General features: G+C 41.9%; 1 protein-coding gene across 5 annotated transcripts in view; it reads left to right on the top strand.

The window, feature by feature from the left end:
- LOC120715268 (multiple epidermal growth factor-like domains protein 11) overlaps positions 1-17,068 on the top strand; it is a 254,980-nt gene that overhangs the window by 60,307 nt on the left and 177,605 nt on the right. For all 5 annotated transcript variants that reach the window (XM_040002151.1, XM_040002150.1, XM_040002149.1 and 2 more), the window contains exon 5: positions 6,946-7,046. In XM_040002151.1, the coding sequence (XP_039858085.1) occupies positions 6,946-7,046 (101 nt within the window). The remainder of the gene's footprint in view (positions 1-6,945; positions 7,047-17,068) is intronic.

Here is a 17,068-nt window from a genome sequence, read left to right as displayed (position 1 = left end):
AAACTCGTCAGAAGATGAATCACGATTGGAAGCAGCAGCAAAGAGCTAAGGAAGGTCACTGAGTCAATAATTCATGGCTTAGGTAGTAATTGTCTACCAATTGCTACCATACTGGTAAGCAGTGTGGTATCAGTAAACACTGCTTACTGATTAATTAGTTAATTAATCAGTAAGCAGTGTTGGTCAAGAAACTTGACCAACACTGCTTACTGATTAATTAGTTAATTAATCAGTAACTAATTACTGATTACTTCCCCCCAAAAGTAATCCCGTTACTTTACTGATTACTTATTTTCAAAAGTAATTAATTACTTAGTTACTTAGTTACTTTTTAAAAACATGATTTACAACCTGAAGAGGTGATAAAGCGATAGATCTTTCAGCCCAATTCTACTTTTTCTGCATAATCCATCATACAAAATGTAATCAAATGGAAAAGTCTCTTTTTAAAACTTGTTTTGTTAGTTTTAATCTTTTAACTTTATGCATCAAGCACAAATGTAATTATCTGCAACATTCTCTGAGTGGAAGAAATTAGTTTAACATTTAAACCTATTTTCTGCACATTCCAGCACATAAAATAAAATATTTTTTGTGTTTACACTCAGTCTTTCAAATAGATGCAAGTAAAACACAGCAGAAAATAAATAAAGTCAAAGACTCAGCGGTCCTGTTGCTCTATTTTCACCTGTAAAGCAGGAGTGGGGTAGGCGGAGGGTTACCCTGGTGCAGGTGTGCAGCGGTCAGTTGAAGAATCCGCGAGTTTCTCTGTGAGTTTCCCATTACGTCGTAGCTACTCGGTGCTTGCTCAGAAGTTTAGGGGTTTTTTTTCGCTGTAAAAAGAAGTTTTCTTCCCACGCACGATGGACGCTAATGTTTTTGTCACTTTTTATGGAATCAAACTCAAAGTAAGGTCAGTGCTTCCACGCTTTAAACGCTGCACGCTCATACTCTCTCCTGCACTCGATATATGATCCATTGTTGATCTGCACACAGCTGTTGTCACTAACGTCGCACTCGCTTACGTCACTGTCGTGAGACATTCTAGCAAAAAAATCACGGTTTTAGTAACGCAGTAACGCAGCGTTCCTACGGGAAAGTAACGGTAATCTAATTACCGTTTTTGCAATAGTAATCCCTTACTTTACTCGTTACTTGAAAAAAGTAATCAGATTACAGTAACGCGATACATCTCTGCTGGTAAGTAATAATAGTAACACATTCAAGTGTTTTATTTACATTCAACAGGATTTATGCTATGCTACACACCTTAGATGTGACAGTTATCTTTGCTGTAGCAACACGACAGCACAGTCAGAATCAAAGAGAGACTTTATATGTTTTCTAAAAAAGGGTTTAAACTGACAGACTGACACAATCAGCTACAGAGTAACATTTCAGTGAGATATATGAACTTATCTGAAATATCTGGTATTATGTGAAAAATCTGCCAAGTGTGGTCACCATAAACCGTGAGATCAGTATCTCCTAAAATAAAGTGAACGTAGTTTGGCTCGTTTAAATGACACTCCTCGTTTGCTTTAGGTATATTCAACAGCCACTACAGCTGGAAACAACTTAAATTGAAAATATGATATTTAGTTTTTCACTGAAATAAAATACAGCAATACTGCATTACTTAAACTTCTCATGTAAATTTCTAACAGCTGCATTTTAAGTCATTTGTCAATACCTCATTACTTTATGTCTTTATATATAAAACACATTTTAGATATGAGTAGATATCACATCTACTTATATATAATACTCGACTAACTATAATAGTCTATAATAGGCTACTGAAGTATAATTTTACATTTTTTTTCTGCTAACTATTGCTATATAAAAGGCCATCACTGAAGTGCTGACATGTTTGCTTTCAGGACTCTTTAAATTGCTCTTGATCTCAGTGAGACTTCAGTATAAAATAAAACTTTCAAAGCAAGATATTTGTTTTTAACACACCTCTTGTGATCACATCTTCTGAGTTCCTTTTTCTGTACCTCAGAAAAAGTATGTAAAAGGGTTATATGCAGTGTTGGGAAGGTTACTTTTAAAATGTATTCCACTACAGATCACAGATTACATGCCCCAAATGTAGTTTGCAACGTATTCCGTTAAGTTACTCAATGAGAGTAACGTATTCTGAATACTTTGGATTACTTAATATTTTGTCATGCTTTTTACAACTGTACTATTGCTGTGTGATTTATTACTATTACTGAAGGGTACTCACCACTGAGCTAACATTGTTAGCTGGCGTTAGCTGAGGTTAGCTCATAGACTGCTTTCAGAACTATACATGATTATTTGCAGCTAGCAGGTTGTTAATGCTAACCATCAAGTCTACGGTCTATGAACTAACCAGTGTTGGGCAAGTTACTTTGAACAAGTAATTAATTATAGTTACTCGTTACTTCTTCAAAAAATTAACTGAGTTAGTAACTGAGTTACAAGATTCTAAAAGTAATTAATTACTTGAAAAGTAACTATTGTTTACTTTAAAAAAAAGTTTAACCCTCTGAGGTCCAGGGTATAATTGGCCCTTTTTGACTACTTTTAATTTCCCCTCTAAATGTCACCTTTAAAAACTATTTACTTTCCTTGTATCATCCTTTCCAGCACAACTTTTGTTGTGATTTGGCACTATATAAATAAAATTGAATCGAATTGAATTGAACTGAACCTCAAGTGGACTGTAACCTCAATTTACAGTCATGTTTTCATTTTGACAGACTGTATTAACACAATTGATCTAAAATCAGACAAAAAACATAAAATCTGAGTAACAAACGTTATATTTTTTACTGTAACATCCACAAACATGTTTAATGAATCATATTTCATAACTTTAAATGCAAATATAAATTGTCAATTTTAAAATCATATGCACAAGTTTTGCAAACAAACTTATTTGCAGCCATTTACCTTTTACTGTTTTTTTAACAACCACCAAACTATTTACAGAACAATCAGCTGTTCTGCATTCAATAACATGCCACACAAATTATTTGTGCCACTCCAAAAAAATTATTTCTGTCCACTATAAAGAAGAACATCACAGCCTGATACCTGCAGGTCTGACAGCAGCAGGTGTATCACTCCTCCTGTTTTCATTCAGCAGTGTTAGGAAATCAGTTTCACCCCGGTTCTTTTTATTCCTCGAAGCATCCAGAGCCGGCACCAGAACTCAGTAGTCATTTTATTCATCTTCATTTAAGCATGCATCTTCTAGAAGGGGAGATGTGCCAGGCCGGTGTCCCTCTGCAGATCTTCCACCTCTTTGTTAGTTACAGTCAGCTTTATAGAAGCTTTCCTATTTATCTGATCTACTGCTGGACCCTCTCATCTAAGCAAATTTAACACATTACATTCTAATAATTATTTTCATGTATTCACAGCAGTCACCTCATTGTTCTGACCCACACACTACAAAACTATCCACAACTCTACACACTAACTACACAAAACAACACATAACTACTAGGGGTGCAACGATATTCGTATCGATATTGAACCGTTCGATACAGTGCTTTCGGTTCGGTACGCATATGTATCGAACAATACAACATTTGTAATTTATTTTATCAATTTTCCTTCTGACGATGCTGTCTGCGTTGAGCACTCAGTGAATCTGTGTTCGACTACTCCGCCTAGGCTGCACTGTCCAGCGCAGATCCACTGAGCGCTCAACACAGACAGCATAGTCAGAAGGAAGAGCGCAGGGCAAGCTAGCGAGACAGAAGTTAAGCTCTCCTTGCAACTTTTGCAAAAATTGAACCTCATTCAGATCTGGCGTTTGGAATTATTTTGGTTTTCATGTGACGTATGACCCTGAAGGTAAGCGAGTCATGGACTAAAGTAAAACAGTATGTTGGATGTGCCATGCAATGCTCAATTACATTGGTGTGAACTAGTGTGTTAGCGCAGTTAGCTCGTTAACGTGTTGGCCGTCTAGCCCCATGCACGGAGCGATCGGCGGTAGCTCGTTAACGGAGATTTGCCGTGTTGCGGCGTTAAGGTCATTTCAACGAGATTAACCTGAAAGCACTAGTGGGAACACAACGAATATGACTGCACATTTACGCCGATATCATCCTAGTGCAAAGACAAGTGGAAGCAGACAAAAAAAAGCAAGCATGCTACTAACTTTAGCCGAGTCATTTAGACAGCTGTTAGCACATGATTCTCCTTATGCTGCTGAGAATATAGCCCAGAAGAAGCGGATAGTATAGCTTTTATTTTGGAAAGAGCCATTTCTCTGTAATAAACTCTCTTTTCCAAAGATGAGTGATTCCTCAATCAGATACAGGGCTTGCAATATCGCTAGCCCGACGTCCCGGAGCTAGCGATTTTTTCAGTCGGGCTACCAAAATCTATCTCTTCCCTGCCCGTCGGGCTATTGTAGGAAAAATATATGTCAATGCTTTTGCATTCTTTCAGAAATGTAGCTGGGTAATTATGTCATTGGCATCGGTGAGCCACTGTCAATATGTGACATATTGCAATCGCGTTTGAATTTGCGCTTGTTTTTTTTGCTTTCACTTTGCAATCGCGCGAACTGTGTATAGAGAGCAACAGCACTGATCTGTGAGTGATGATAATTTGTGCACCAATTCCTCTGACATCGTCTTATTAATCGTTAGCTTACTATGCAAACATGACAAGTGAAATCTCCCGCAGCTTAAACATGTGAGAGGTTGATCGCGCAGAGAATCGCTGAGCTTATGTGAGTGCGTGTGTAAAAGCAGATATATTTAGTTCTGCTGAGCCAAATAAGACAGGTCAGGGTGAAGAAGTGACAGCCAAAGAAAAGCTTACCACAAAATGGAGAAGTTATGACAAATCAGACTATAAGGCAAAAAGAAAGTGCAGCTTTATGGTTTCATGGACAAAAGAATTTCTGTGGCTGCAATATGACGAGCTAAATAACCAGGGCTGCACATAAGTGGTCCGCAGGTGCGCATTCGCTGTCAAAATAAAAAACACGCACAAGGGTTAGGGTTAAATTTAAAAACTGTACTTTTGAGTTAAAATATATATTTATAATTTTAATAAATGACAAATTAAAAATGCATGAACATTTTTTTGTATCGAAAAAATATCGAACCGTGACACCAAAGTATCGAACCGAACCGAACCGTGAATTTTGTGTATCGTTGCACCCCTAATAACTACACACTCCAAACACGCTAAACGTCACAAATCTCTCACATCTCAAAACTCGCTCTCGCCGTCACTCCTAAAACGTCCCCCTCTTCCTAAACAACCAAATGTCATGTTGCCATATCATTTTTTGATTGGTCGACATGGTGCATTTTCCCACCAACATGAAGGGGCTGGTTTTTGTTTTGTTTTTTTATTTTTTGCTCATAAGCAGAGAGTGCTCGCTGCGCTGTCCTTAGACGTTAAACGTGGCGAAACTATTGAGGAAAAGCACGCGTATATATTGTTTATCATGACTCTGGTTTTACGTGGCCTATCAGCACAATTTAAAAACTGGTATATGTCACCTTGTTGCTTTGTCATCTTAAAGTGGTCATGTGATTGGCTTACCACGACTATTTCAGTCAAACAGCAGCACTCATGCGATTGTTTTGCCCCCTTAGCTCCAGGTGTTGTGTCAAAAAGTTATCGTCTGCCAGAAGGTGATCGCTGCCCGCGGGAGCGCGCAGCTGCTTGAAGCTGTAGCGCCCAGATTACTTACAGCAACTTCCGTGCAACTGATATAAGATGCAGTAAGCTGAAGACAGCTTCAACCCTCTGTTTGTTGAAGAATAGTAACGTGACTGCACCGCATTTTCTTGTTAACGGTAACGGCGTTGTAACGATAGGAATAGTAATTAGATTACCCGCTACTGAAAAAAGTAACGCCGTTAGTAACGCCGTTACTTGTAACGCCATTATTCCCATCACTGGAACTAACGTCAGTAATGATGTTACTTCAGTAATAGTAATACATCACACAGCAATAGTACATCGAAGATACTGAAGTGGCAAATAACCCAGGTTGCTACGACAACTAAAACAAGCTAGCTGCAGTAGGCTAACATTAGCTTTTAAAAAAGAACTGACTTCCAGATGTTTCTTTAGGTTGGAGTCTCTTGATGCTGAGAGCAGCTCGGTTGCTGACAAACAGAGTTTGCATTGCACGGTCAGTAAGAAATGCATTCCTGCCCGTGCACTGCTGGCTCTGTTGTGCTGGCGCCGGGTCTATTGTGTAACTGACGCCACCAAAATTAACAGGAAGCTTGCATTAGAGCCTCTTATTTTGTGTTTTGTTTGGGTTTACGGCAATGCGTGAAATTACCAAAATTAGACAGAGGATAGCCTAACATAGGAAACGGACAAGAACACCTTGTAATCCACTTATTTCAACAGAGTAACTGTATTCTAATGATCACCCTTTTAAACGGTAACTGTAACACAATACAGTTACTCATATTATTGTAAATACGTAACGTCGGTACATGTATTCTGTTACTCTCCAACATTGGTTGAATGTAACACAAACAGTGGCACAACGCTTGAGTCATTCTGATGAGCAACTGTTGGCATATCAGCTGTGATGACCACATCAAGCTTTGTAGCCACTAGTTTAGTTTATCTAAGAGCTGATTCATTGAGCTTAAACTGAAATATTAGAAAACATCCTTGTCCTTGAACAAGTGGAGAAACTCCCCTAAACATTTAAGTGCTGCTCATCCTTTATAAGTGCAGTGACTACTGTGTTCTTAAGCGACCTTTGAGTGACAATGCTGAGTGATGACATGTTCAAAGGCTTGTTGTGGGATGTTCTGGTGAAAGTGCATTCACACAATCATTTTCTGTTGTTGTGAAAATAATTCATTGCAAGCTTACATTTTTTGTTTTATACATCAGTGTGGTCAGCGCCACACATCTTTTAACATTAATACCTTTACTGTGTTTATGTCACTTACACAGGATCAGCTACAAGACCGCCTATAGGAGAGGTGTAAGGACCATGTACAGACGACGCTCTCAGTGTTGTCCAGGCTTCTATGAAAGTGGAGAACTGTGTGTTCGTAAGTCCTGCAGATTCCTTAACACCATTTTAGCCTTTGTGTCTTTTCTACAACCGGAGTAAATCACTTGACCTCAAACGGATTCAATTCAATTCAGTTTTATTTTTACAATAAAAGAGATCACAACAACAGATGTTAATGAGTTTGTAAACTCATTACTGCAAACCACATGACAATGTTCAGTCTGCTCACTGGGCAGATGTGCCTGGGGTGGGAGCAACAAAAGTAAATAGAGGAAGAAGTTGGTGAGCTCTTAACTATTGGAGAACACGGCGAATGTACGTTCATCAGACGGCTACTTCTTACAGTCCTTTGCACATCTACAGCACCTATCCACATCGAGAATGTAAAGCATGCGTGACTATGAGGCATTTTTTAGCTCAAACTTGTAATGCAGACCTGTCAGTTGGTGAAGATCAAGGTTGGGTTACGTTCACGCTGTAAACGAATTGCTCTGGGGTCCAGATAAAACTGTACCAAGACTATCCGGTTTGTTTGGTCTGGACCTAAGTGCAATTACTTTGTTCATAGCTACACAAATGAATCAAACCAAGGGTGAAAATGAACCACTTTGATATATCCATCCATCCATCCATCCATTCGCATCCGCTTATCCTTTTCAGGGTCGCTGGGGGTGCTGGAGCCTATCCCAGCTGTCATGGGGCGAGAGGCGGGGTACACCCTGGACAGGTCGCCAGTCTGTCGCAGGGCCAACACACAGAGACAGACAACCATTTGCACTCACATTCATTCCCACATTCACACCTAGTGGCAATTTGGATTATCCAATTAACCTATCCCCACAAGCTGCATGTCTTTGGACGGTGGGAGGAAGCCGGAGTACCCGGAGAGAACCCACGCAAACACGGGGAGAACATGCAAACTCCACACAGAAGGACCCCGGCCTGATGGTGGAATTGAACTCAGGACCTTCTTGCTGTGCGGCAACAGTGCTAACCACCATGCCACCGTGCTGCCCTCACTTTGATATAAACAGACAAAATACTCCAGGTCTGTAAACAACCTAGCTCACAAGTAGGGATGGGTATCGAAACCTGGTTCTTGTTGAGAACCGGTTCCCACTGTTTCAAATCCTTGGAATTGTTTGCCATTTTTGCAAACAATTCCCTCATCGATTCCAGTCGCCCCGAATGACGTCACCACGTTGCGGAGCGTCATTTACCTGGCAGGAAAGACGGCGCCTAAGCGGCTTAAACGCTCAAAAGTTTGGTTATACTTTACGAGAACGGATGACAACAGGGCAACTTGCAATACTTGCAAAGTAGATATTTCATTTAAGGAAACACTACGAATATGCAAAAGCATTTGCTCACAAAACACACGATGACCTTAAATGGTAAATGGCCTGCATTTATACAGCGCTTTTCTAGTCCCTAAGGACCCCAAAGCGCTTCACACTACATTCAGTCATTCACCCATTCACACACACATTCACACACCTTAAATGAATGTCGTGTTTTTAATTCTGGACTCGTGAATCTCAACCCAGCAGCAGCGGTAACGTTTGCACGTCCTCTCCCGTTAATGTAGCAGGTAAATAATCAACTAACAGTGCATATTCTGTTAGTGCGATCTGCCTTATTACAAACCTGCCATTACTGTGCATTTAATGACCATGGTGAGACAGAGTCTGGCTCAGATGCTGGCAGTCCTCGCTGCAGTCTGCCGGCAGCGTCTCCTTTCAGGCCAGGATAGACGAATGTCACCGAGCAGAGACTCAGTTTGTGGCCAAAGGCTTGCACCCATTTGCCACAGCAGATGATTTTCAGTAAGTGAATGTGTTTAATTGTAGGCAGGGACATTACTGTTGTGTAATTGCTACAGAATAATTTATGTTATACTTTGTTATTGCTACAGAAGAATATTTATTTTATTATTTTACATTTACAATGTTTTTCCTGGGGACCCTGTGACACCTCATTGAAGATTCGTAGGCTGGATCTCTTAAGATCTCACTGCTGGGTTTGTAAGGCCATGTTACTCCTAAATGTCTACCTTGTTCAAAGAGAAGATATAAAACAAAGTTCTAAGCTAATCGACCTTAGTGTTCTCCTTTTTTAAAAAGAATCGATAAAGAATCGAATCGTTAAACAGAATCAAAAATGGAATCGGAATCGTGAAAATCTTATCAATTCCCATCCCTACTCACAAGTGTGCATTTTTGCGTTTTTAACAGACTAAGTCAGTCTACACTAGAAGAGTTTTATATAGGTGCCACACCATTTAGCTGTGACATGTCATGGTCCTGGGTCGGTGACCCAGTGTTTTGAGCTTTGTACATTTATTTTTGATCTCATCATGGTTCATGAATATTAGGGTTTTGGTTTCTGTTTTGCATTTCTAGAGCTCTAGTTCTCCTGGGTTTGTGATTTCTAGTTCTTAGGTTTAGTTCTGCCCTCGTGTTTATTCTCTTGTTCCCCAGTCAGTCATGTCTCATGTCCTTCCCATCCTTGTACTCGGTGTTCCCTCTGTTCAGTGTCTAGTCTGTGTCTGCCGCGTGCTTCCTGTTTTATTTTGACAGTCCTGCTCTGTGTTCAGCCTCTGTTCCCCGTCTCGTGTGGGTAATTAGTACCAGCTGTGTCTCCCATTTCCTGATGACTCCGTCTTGTATTTCAGTCCTCTGTCATCCCCTGCTCTGCGTTGCATTACACCCTCTTTGTGCTGTGTCTCCTCCCTTCGCGTCCTGAGTATTCTTAGTTTCTAGGTTCCTGTTCTCCGGTTTTAGTCCTGCATTTGTGGTTTTGGTTTGTTTTTGTCACATTTACTGCTATGAAGAGTTTCTCCAGCAATAAAGCTGCGCCCTAAGTTAAATCTCTGTTTCTGAATCCGGCATTTTGGATTCCATGGTCTACTGCGTCGATATGGACATGATTTTTTTTTATTTATTATATTTTAATTAATTTTACTCCACAAACGAATGCGCACAGTGGTAAAATGCAAACTTCATCCAGGACAGAAACAACTGCTAACATGCTAACACAAAGGTATTAAGCTAGCCAAGAACCCAGAGTGCCGTTAAAGCTGAGCATACTGACAGTAACCGGGTAATAAAAGTAGTGATGAGCAGTCAGACTGCAGGCTCTGCTCATTTTTCTACAGTAGAGTCACTGTGGTGACGAGTTTACACTCTTTGTGTTGGTTTTCATCTTTGCTTTGTGCTGACGGCTTTGTGTTCATACCCAAATACTCATAGAACGATCACACGGTTGTCCTAATAATTTGTGTTGGTGTGTGGGGCCTCTAGGTTTATATTGTTAATTGTTAATTATGAGACCGTGTGTTTCATATCATTTTACAGAGAAACATGATGTAAAAGCAATGTAATGACTAGTATAATGAATTACTGTCTCCAGTGAATAACTAAGTCACATACTGCATTACTTTAAAGAAAAGCGTTCTGTGTAATACATGACCTTTAAAAACCCAATGAGAATTTATAAGAGAATCAACAACGAATCGAGTCGATAAGTGATATCGATATTGAAATCACAATCGCTAAATTCGTATAAATTCCCATCAGTGATTATAGTCCACATAAATGACTGAACATGTGTCACATTTTTCCTGCTAGTTTCTTCTTAGACACAAAATATAGATGCTATAAAAATCCAACAAAAACACACTGTGGTTGATCCAAACCAAAAATGTTTGTTTGTTATCAGACAGCGCTTTCTCCTTAATATTCCAACCGCAAGAGAACATGTGTTATGCATAACGTGTCAGTGACAAACAAAACCATTTTCCTGTCATATGCATTGTTATTTTCACACTTTTTCCACTTGATGCACGCACAAAGTATGCAGGCTTGTTAAAATTGCAGTGTAGATATAGTGTTACCTATATCTGCTGTCAAAATGAAGATCAGTCGAGCTCTGTAACAAAGTCAATGTATTTCTACCCAAAGGGTGACCACAAGCAGCTGGAAGGAAACCTGGCAAAAGAAAAAAGAAAGACACTGAGCAAAATCTCAAACAAACTGAAAACTGCAAATCGAAACCGTTTTCAGAGCTACGTTGTTAGTTGTCTTTGGTCATTTGGGTGAATTCATCAGGTGAATCAAATAATTTTGCATTCAAGTTGAAGAGAACCTTCATTCAGTATGTGTGTAAAAGACTGGCCTTGTCATGTGTTCCCCGCTTCATGGGAACAGTCCATTACACAATTATTTCTGTCTGAAGCTCAAACTTTGCCAGTCAAAGTAAATAACAGCTCTTAAATCAGTTAAAAACAAACAATTAAACTGAGCAGATGAAACAACAGATGTTGTTTTCAGATCTACATGTGCACGATTCTTTATTTAAGTGTGAATCCAGTCTCATTAAGCTTCTGCTCTCAATTGTTGAAGAAGAATCCCACAACATGCTCTCCTGGTTCTGTCACACATCTATTTATGTTATCACGTCTGACAGTTCTTCAGACAAAGAATCAACTGAAATCCTTCGTGTTTTTACATTTTTTCATGATTAAAATTCTATTAAAAGTGATCCTAAAAAGGCTTTTATTGAATTGTGTTCGCATGTTTTGATTAATCTGGGTAAAAAGTTCACAGTGTTGTAATCAGCAAAGCATAATCTCCACAGGGGTTTTAAATGGCCTTGTTTCCACTTGCATGCAGTGTAGCACTACTATATACAGCTTTCTTTAGTTCAGTGTGAACAAGCAAAGGCCGCAGAATAACTGGGTCCTCAAAGGGGCATTAGAGTGCCATCGCTGTGTGAAAGTTTATAAATCCTGGGGAACCATGGCAAAACAAAACTGCTTATTTGTTCTGGAATAAATAAAATATATAAACTGAATTTCTAATTTTACTCTAAAATATTTTTTCTCCACTAAAGCCATGCAGTATTCACCAGGATGAACAGAATGCAGTGACTTAATTTTGTGTACCTGTGGCCAACTGGTAAAGACAAAGCCAAGCTAAGTGGCAGAATTACTGTTAACAACAATGCGACCTAGATTTAAAGGGCCTGACAATGCTCTTTAATTTATTAACTTTTAGTTGTAAGGAGGAGAGAGCAGTGTAAAGAACAGACTGGGAGCAAGACAATGCTATGAAACAATTAATGTAATTTCCCCAGAAATAAAAACAAATATACAGTTAAGGTAGCACTGAATAAAAAGATTACATGACTAAAAGTAATAAAACTGGTTAAACAGTTCTCTTTCTTTTTTTTTTTTTTTGCCTGTCCCGTTTGGCTCTTTTGCATCAGAATTATTGTCTAAAGGCAAAGAAAGATGCCCAACGGATTTACTTTACCAAATTGACCATCCCAGCCTTGCCGTAATGGTCCATTTGATTCACCTTTTATTGTTTATTTTATTTTCACTTGCTGAATACGGGACAGACTTGACTGGGGGAAAGAAGGGGAGAAAGAAAGAGGGAAAGAGAAACAGCTGAGAAGAGGGACGGGGGAGAAGGGCAAAAGACAAAAACCAACAGAATGAGCAGAAAAAAAAAAAGAAAAAATGCATATATCGATCACCTGGATCACCTGCTGAGAAAGAAAAAAGAAAACAAGCAGAAGAGAACAAGAGTAATAGAATAAACAACATCACAATGATCTATGGGAATATGACAGTAAATACTAAATATTAAACATTATTGTGCAGCACATAAGATCAACAGAACACAGTGTGCTTTGAGGTAGGAGCCAAAAAGGGTGTAGTTTGTGGGTGTGATCACCCGTGTGTACACCTGTGAGCATGGACGCGCTTGTTTTTTAAAGGTTCCTTCATGTAATGATCTGCTAGAGGATGTGGGGGGGCCACAGCCCCGTCCTCCAGGGCATGAAGCAGGTATGGAGGAGATCAAAACTCCAGACATCCAGAGGCCCCCAGAACACAAGAGACCAAGGAAGACCAACAGAGGGGCAGCCGCGCCACTGTCCCAGAAAGAGCTGAGGAGAGTCCCAGATGAGGGCTCACTCAGCAGCCGCGGAGCAGAAGCCAGGGGGAGTTGCAGTGACGTGCCCGTGAGCTCCGCCGGCAGCCAGCCGTGCCTGAGTGACCGAGCCCCAGGCCGAGAGGCCGGGGGCACCCCGCCTCCGAAGTGGCCCGAGCGAGCCCCAGGCTCCAGGCCCCGATAAGCGGCCGCCAAGGAGTGAGCCGGTGTGTACCTGGACGCCCACCCCCAGACACAAAGAACCACCAACGCACTGATGTCTGAGGGAGTCCGCCACTGGCAGGGGAAGTGGTGGGGGGGAGATAGGCCTCCAAACCTTGGAGGGCCTGAGATGTCCCCAGAGAGGTGGCGTCTGATACCCAACCTGACATATAGACACAGACATACAGGCACACACAGACACAAACATCCATTCCCACCCTCATGCTCTCATATGCACTTACTCCACACTCAACCAACATGGAGACAGACATAAAGAGACGCTGTACACACGATCACACTCCCCAAGCGTACTCTATGAACCGGGTCTAGGTACCCTTGCCCCTGGAGGGGGGAACTGCACCCAGACCCAGGTGGTGTTACCCTTTTCCCTGCGGTGGGGGGAGGCAGACCGCCCCGACTCCGCAGCAGCAGGGAGGCCCCACACTCCTTTGCCCCCGCGAACACATCGCACTACAAACACGCACATTACCAACTCCGGAAGACGATCAAAGCAGCCAAACGTGAGTACAGGGACAGGGTGGAGCAACAGTTTGACAACCCTCGGAGTATGTGGCAGGGACTAAACACGATCGCAGACTTTAGAGGGAAAACCAGCACACCGCAGACCACGGCCTCTCTGTGTGAGGATCTAAACGTATTCTACGCTAGATTCGACACAGCGAACACCATGAGACCGGACAGTGTGCGCACCGCGGATGACGTCAGTGCGCACACTGTGTCTGAGGAGGATGTGCGGAAGTGCTTCAGGAAGGTGAACGCACGCAAAGCTACTGGTCCGGACGGGATTCCCGGCCGCGTCCTCAAGTCATGCGCGGCTCAGCTGGCTGGAGTGTTCACGCACATCTTCAACCTTTCCCTCTCTCTGTCTGTAGTCCCAGCCTGCTTCAAAATGGCCACCATCGTCCCTGTACCCAAATCCTCCACCATCTCCTCACTGAACGACTGGCGACCTGTAGCCCTGACCCCCATCGTAAGCAAATGCTTCGAGAAGCTGGTCAGGGACTTCATCTGCTCTGCACTACCCGACTCACTGGACCCTCTACAGTTCGCATACCGCCACAACAGGTCCACTGATGATGCCATAGCCCTGACACTACACACTGCCCTGTCACACCTGGAGAAGAGAGACACGTATGTGAGGATGCTGTTTGTAGATTACAGCTCAGCATTCAATACCATTGTTCCCTCGAAGCTGGACAGGAAACTGCAGGATCTAGGACTGAGCAGCTCCCTCTGCAGCTGGATCCTTAGCTTCCTGTCTGACAGACGCCAGGTGGTCAGACTGGGCAGCATCACCTCATCTCCCATCACACTGAACACTGGTGCTCCACAGGGGTGTGTACTGAGCCCTCTCCTGTACTCACTCTACACCTACGACTGCACAGCCACTAACAACTCCAACATCATTGTGAAGTTTGCGGACGACACTACAGTGGTAGGTCTTATCACCAACGGTGATGAGACGGCTTACAGGGAGGAGGTCAGCGCCCTGACCCACTGGTGTCAAGACAACCATCTCACCCTCAACATCGCAAAGACAAAGGAGTTGATAGTGGACTTCCGGAGGTGCAGAGAAGTACACACCCCCATCACCATCAGCGGCGCTGCTGTGGAGAGAGTGAGCAGCTTCCGGTTCCTTGGTGTACATCTGGCTGAGGATCTTACGTGGTCAGTACACACAAACAAAACAGTGAAGAAGGCGCAGCAGCGCCTCTTCTTTCTCAGGAGACTGAAAAGATTCGGCATGAGCCCCCGCATCCTCAGGACCTTCTATCACTGTGCCATTGAGAGCATCCTCACTGGATGCATCACCACCTGGTATGGCAACAGCACCGCCTACAACTGCAAAGCTCTCCAGCGAGTAGTGCGGTGCTCTGAACGGATAATTGGAGGTGAGCTTCCCTCCCTCCAAGACATCTACAGGAAGCGCTGCCTGAGGAAAGCGGGGAGGATCATCAAGGACTCCAGTCACCCCAGTCATAAACTGTTCAGACTACTTCCATCAGGAAGGAGGTTCTGCAGCATCCGGTCCCGTACCAGCAGACTGAGAGACAGCTTCTTCCATCAGGCCATCAGACTGCTGAACACGTCATAGACACCTCAGCTTCACTACTGGAACTTTAACATTATGCACTCCATACTGTACAGTAATGCCACTGTTTTGCACATGTCTCACTCTGTATATTTTTATATATTTTATTTATTGTTTACTCTATTTAATTTGTAAAATATGTGTACACACACACGTAGAAAAATATTTAGTATACACATCCAGAAATGCATATACTATTATATATTGTACATATATTTATTAGCTTCAGATGTAGCCATTCTTGTATTTTGCTTGTTTACATTATTGTATTTTGCACAACTCTGTTGCTTGTGAAGCTCGCACACAAGAATTTCACTCACATGTGCTGTACCAATGTACCTGCACATGTGATGTGACAATAAAAGTGATTTGATTTGATGTGATTTGAACAGAATGCAGTGACTTAATTTTGTGTACCTGTGGCCAACTGGTAAAGACAAAGCCAAGCTAAGTGGCAGAATTACTGTTAACAACAATGCGACGTAGATTTAAAGGGCCTGACAATGCTCTTTAATTTATTAACGTTTAGTTGTAAGGAGGAGAGAGCAGTGTAAAGAACAGACTGGGAGCAAAGACAATGCTATGAAACAATTAATGTAATTTCCCCAGAAATAAAAACAAATATACAGTTATGGTAGCACTGAATAAAAAGATTACATGACTAAAAGTAATAAAACTGGTTAAACAGTTCTCTAAAAGAAAAAGGGTGTGGCGTGAATAAGGCACGGCGGGACCACATATCGTTATTTCGAGCCATCTTTATTTGCTGCACTTGAACCACACCACAAACACTACACCAACGTGTTTTAACACGGCGGGCGTGATTGCGGATGCCGTGCAGGTGCGTCCACACGGCACCGCAGACCACGCCCCACCACAAAGGGAAATTATTTAAAATTAATATATATATAAGAATATAGCAGTCCCAAACACACAGAACAACACCAGTCCAGTTAGTACGTGAGCATTTGCCACACAGTCCTACACTCTATGCAAGTCCAGTGGCTGTTCTGAAACCCATTTTCTCCTTGTTTCTATAGCAGTGTAAAGCAGCGGTCCCCAACCCCCGGGCCTCGGACCAGTACCGGTCCGTGAGTCGTTTGGCACCGGGCCGCGAGAGTTGAGGCTCAGGTGTGAAATGTATGGTTTTCAGGGTTTTTAATCGGTTTTCAGCGTTATTTTGTTATCGTTTTTATCGTTAACTCGGTTTTCCTGGGTCTTTTCACGTGTGTTATGAATAAATCTTCTTTTTTTCGGTACGGGTACTGGTTTTATTTTGTTGTATTTATCCGCGACACCTTAAAGGCCGGTCTGTGAAACTATTGTCGGGCATAAACCGGTCCGTGGCGCAAAAAAGGTTGGAGACCGCTGGTGTAAACCATAACCGAATAGCAATCCTTCCTCAACTTCTGTCAACTAGTGTCAAGCTTCCTTCTGCAGTTGAAAATTGAAATGAAAAACTGTTATAAGTGTCTAAACCGAAGGCAAGAGAGTGAAACTCAGGTGCACATTCTTTATTAAACCCACACACAGAACAACTTGGAGCTTATGATGGTACCAGGTATGGTGAGAGATCTCCAGTGTTGTATGGAAGAAGGTGGGTTTAGTCAGCTCCTGTGACTGACAGAGGTACAAACTGGAACAAGGAACAAAGACAGTAGTTTACAAAATAAGCCAAGAGACTGGTCTGTTTATCACAAGGAGCAAGCTGATAAGCTGGTAAAGTCTGAGTGGCTGAGCTGGTCTGTTTTGTACTTCAACTGACTGATTAGACAAGGTGATCCA

This window comes from Simochromis diagramma, unplaced genomic scaffold (assembly GCF_900408965.1).
Source record: "Simochromis diagramma unplaced genomic scaffold, fSimDia1.1 OVJJ01000430.1, whole genome shotgun sequence".
In the NCBI taxonomy this organism is placed as follows: domain Eukaryota; kingdom Metazoa; phylum Chordata; class Actinopteri; order Cichliformes; family Cichlidae; genus Simochromis; species Simochromis diagramma.
The sequence above is the reverse complement of the archived record's forward strand: the minus strand, read 5'-3'. Positions and strand labels throughout refer to the sequence as shown.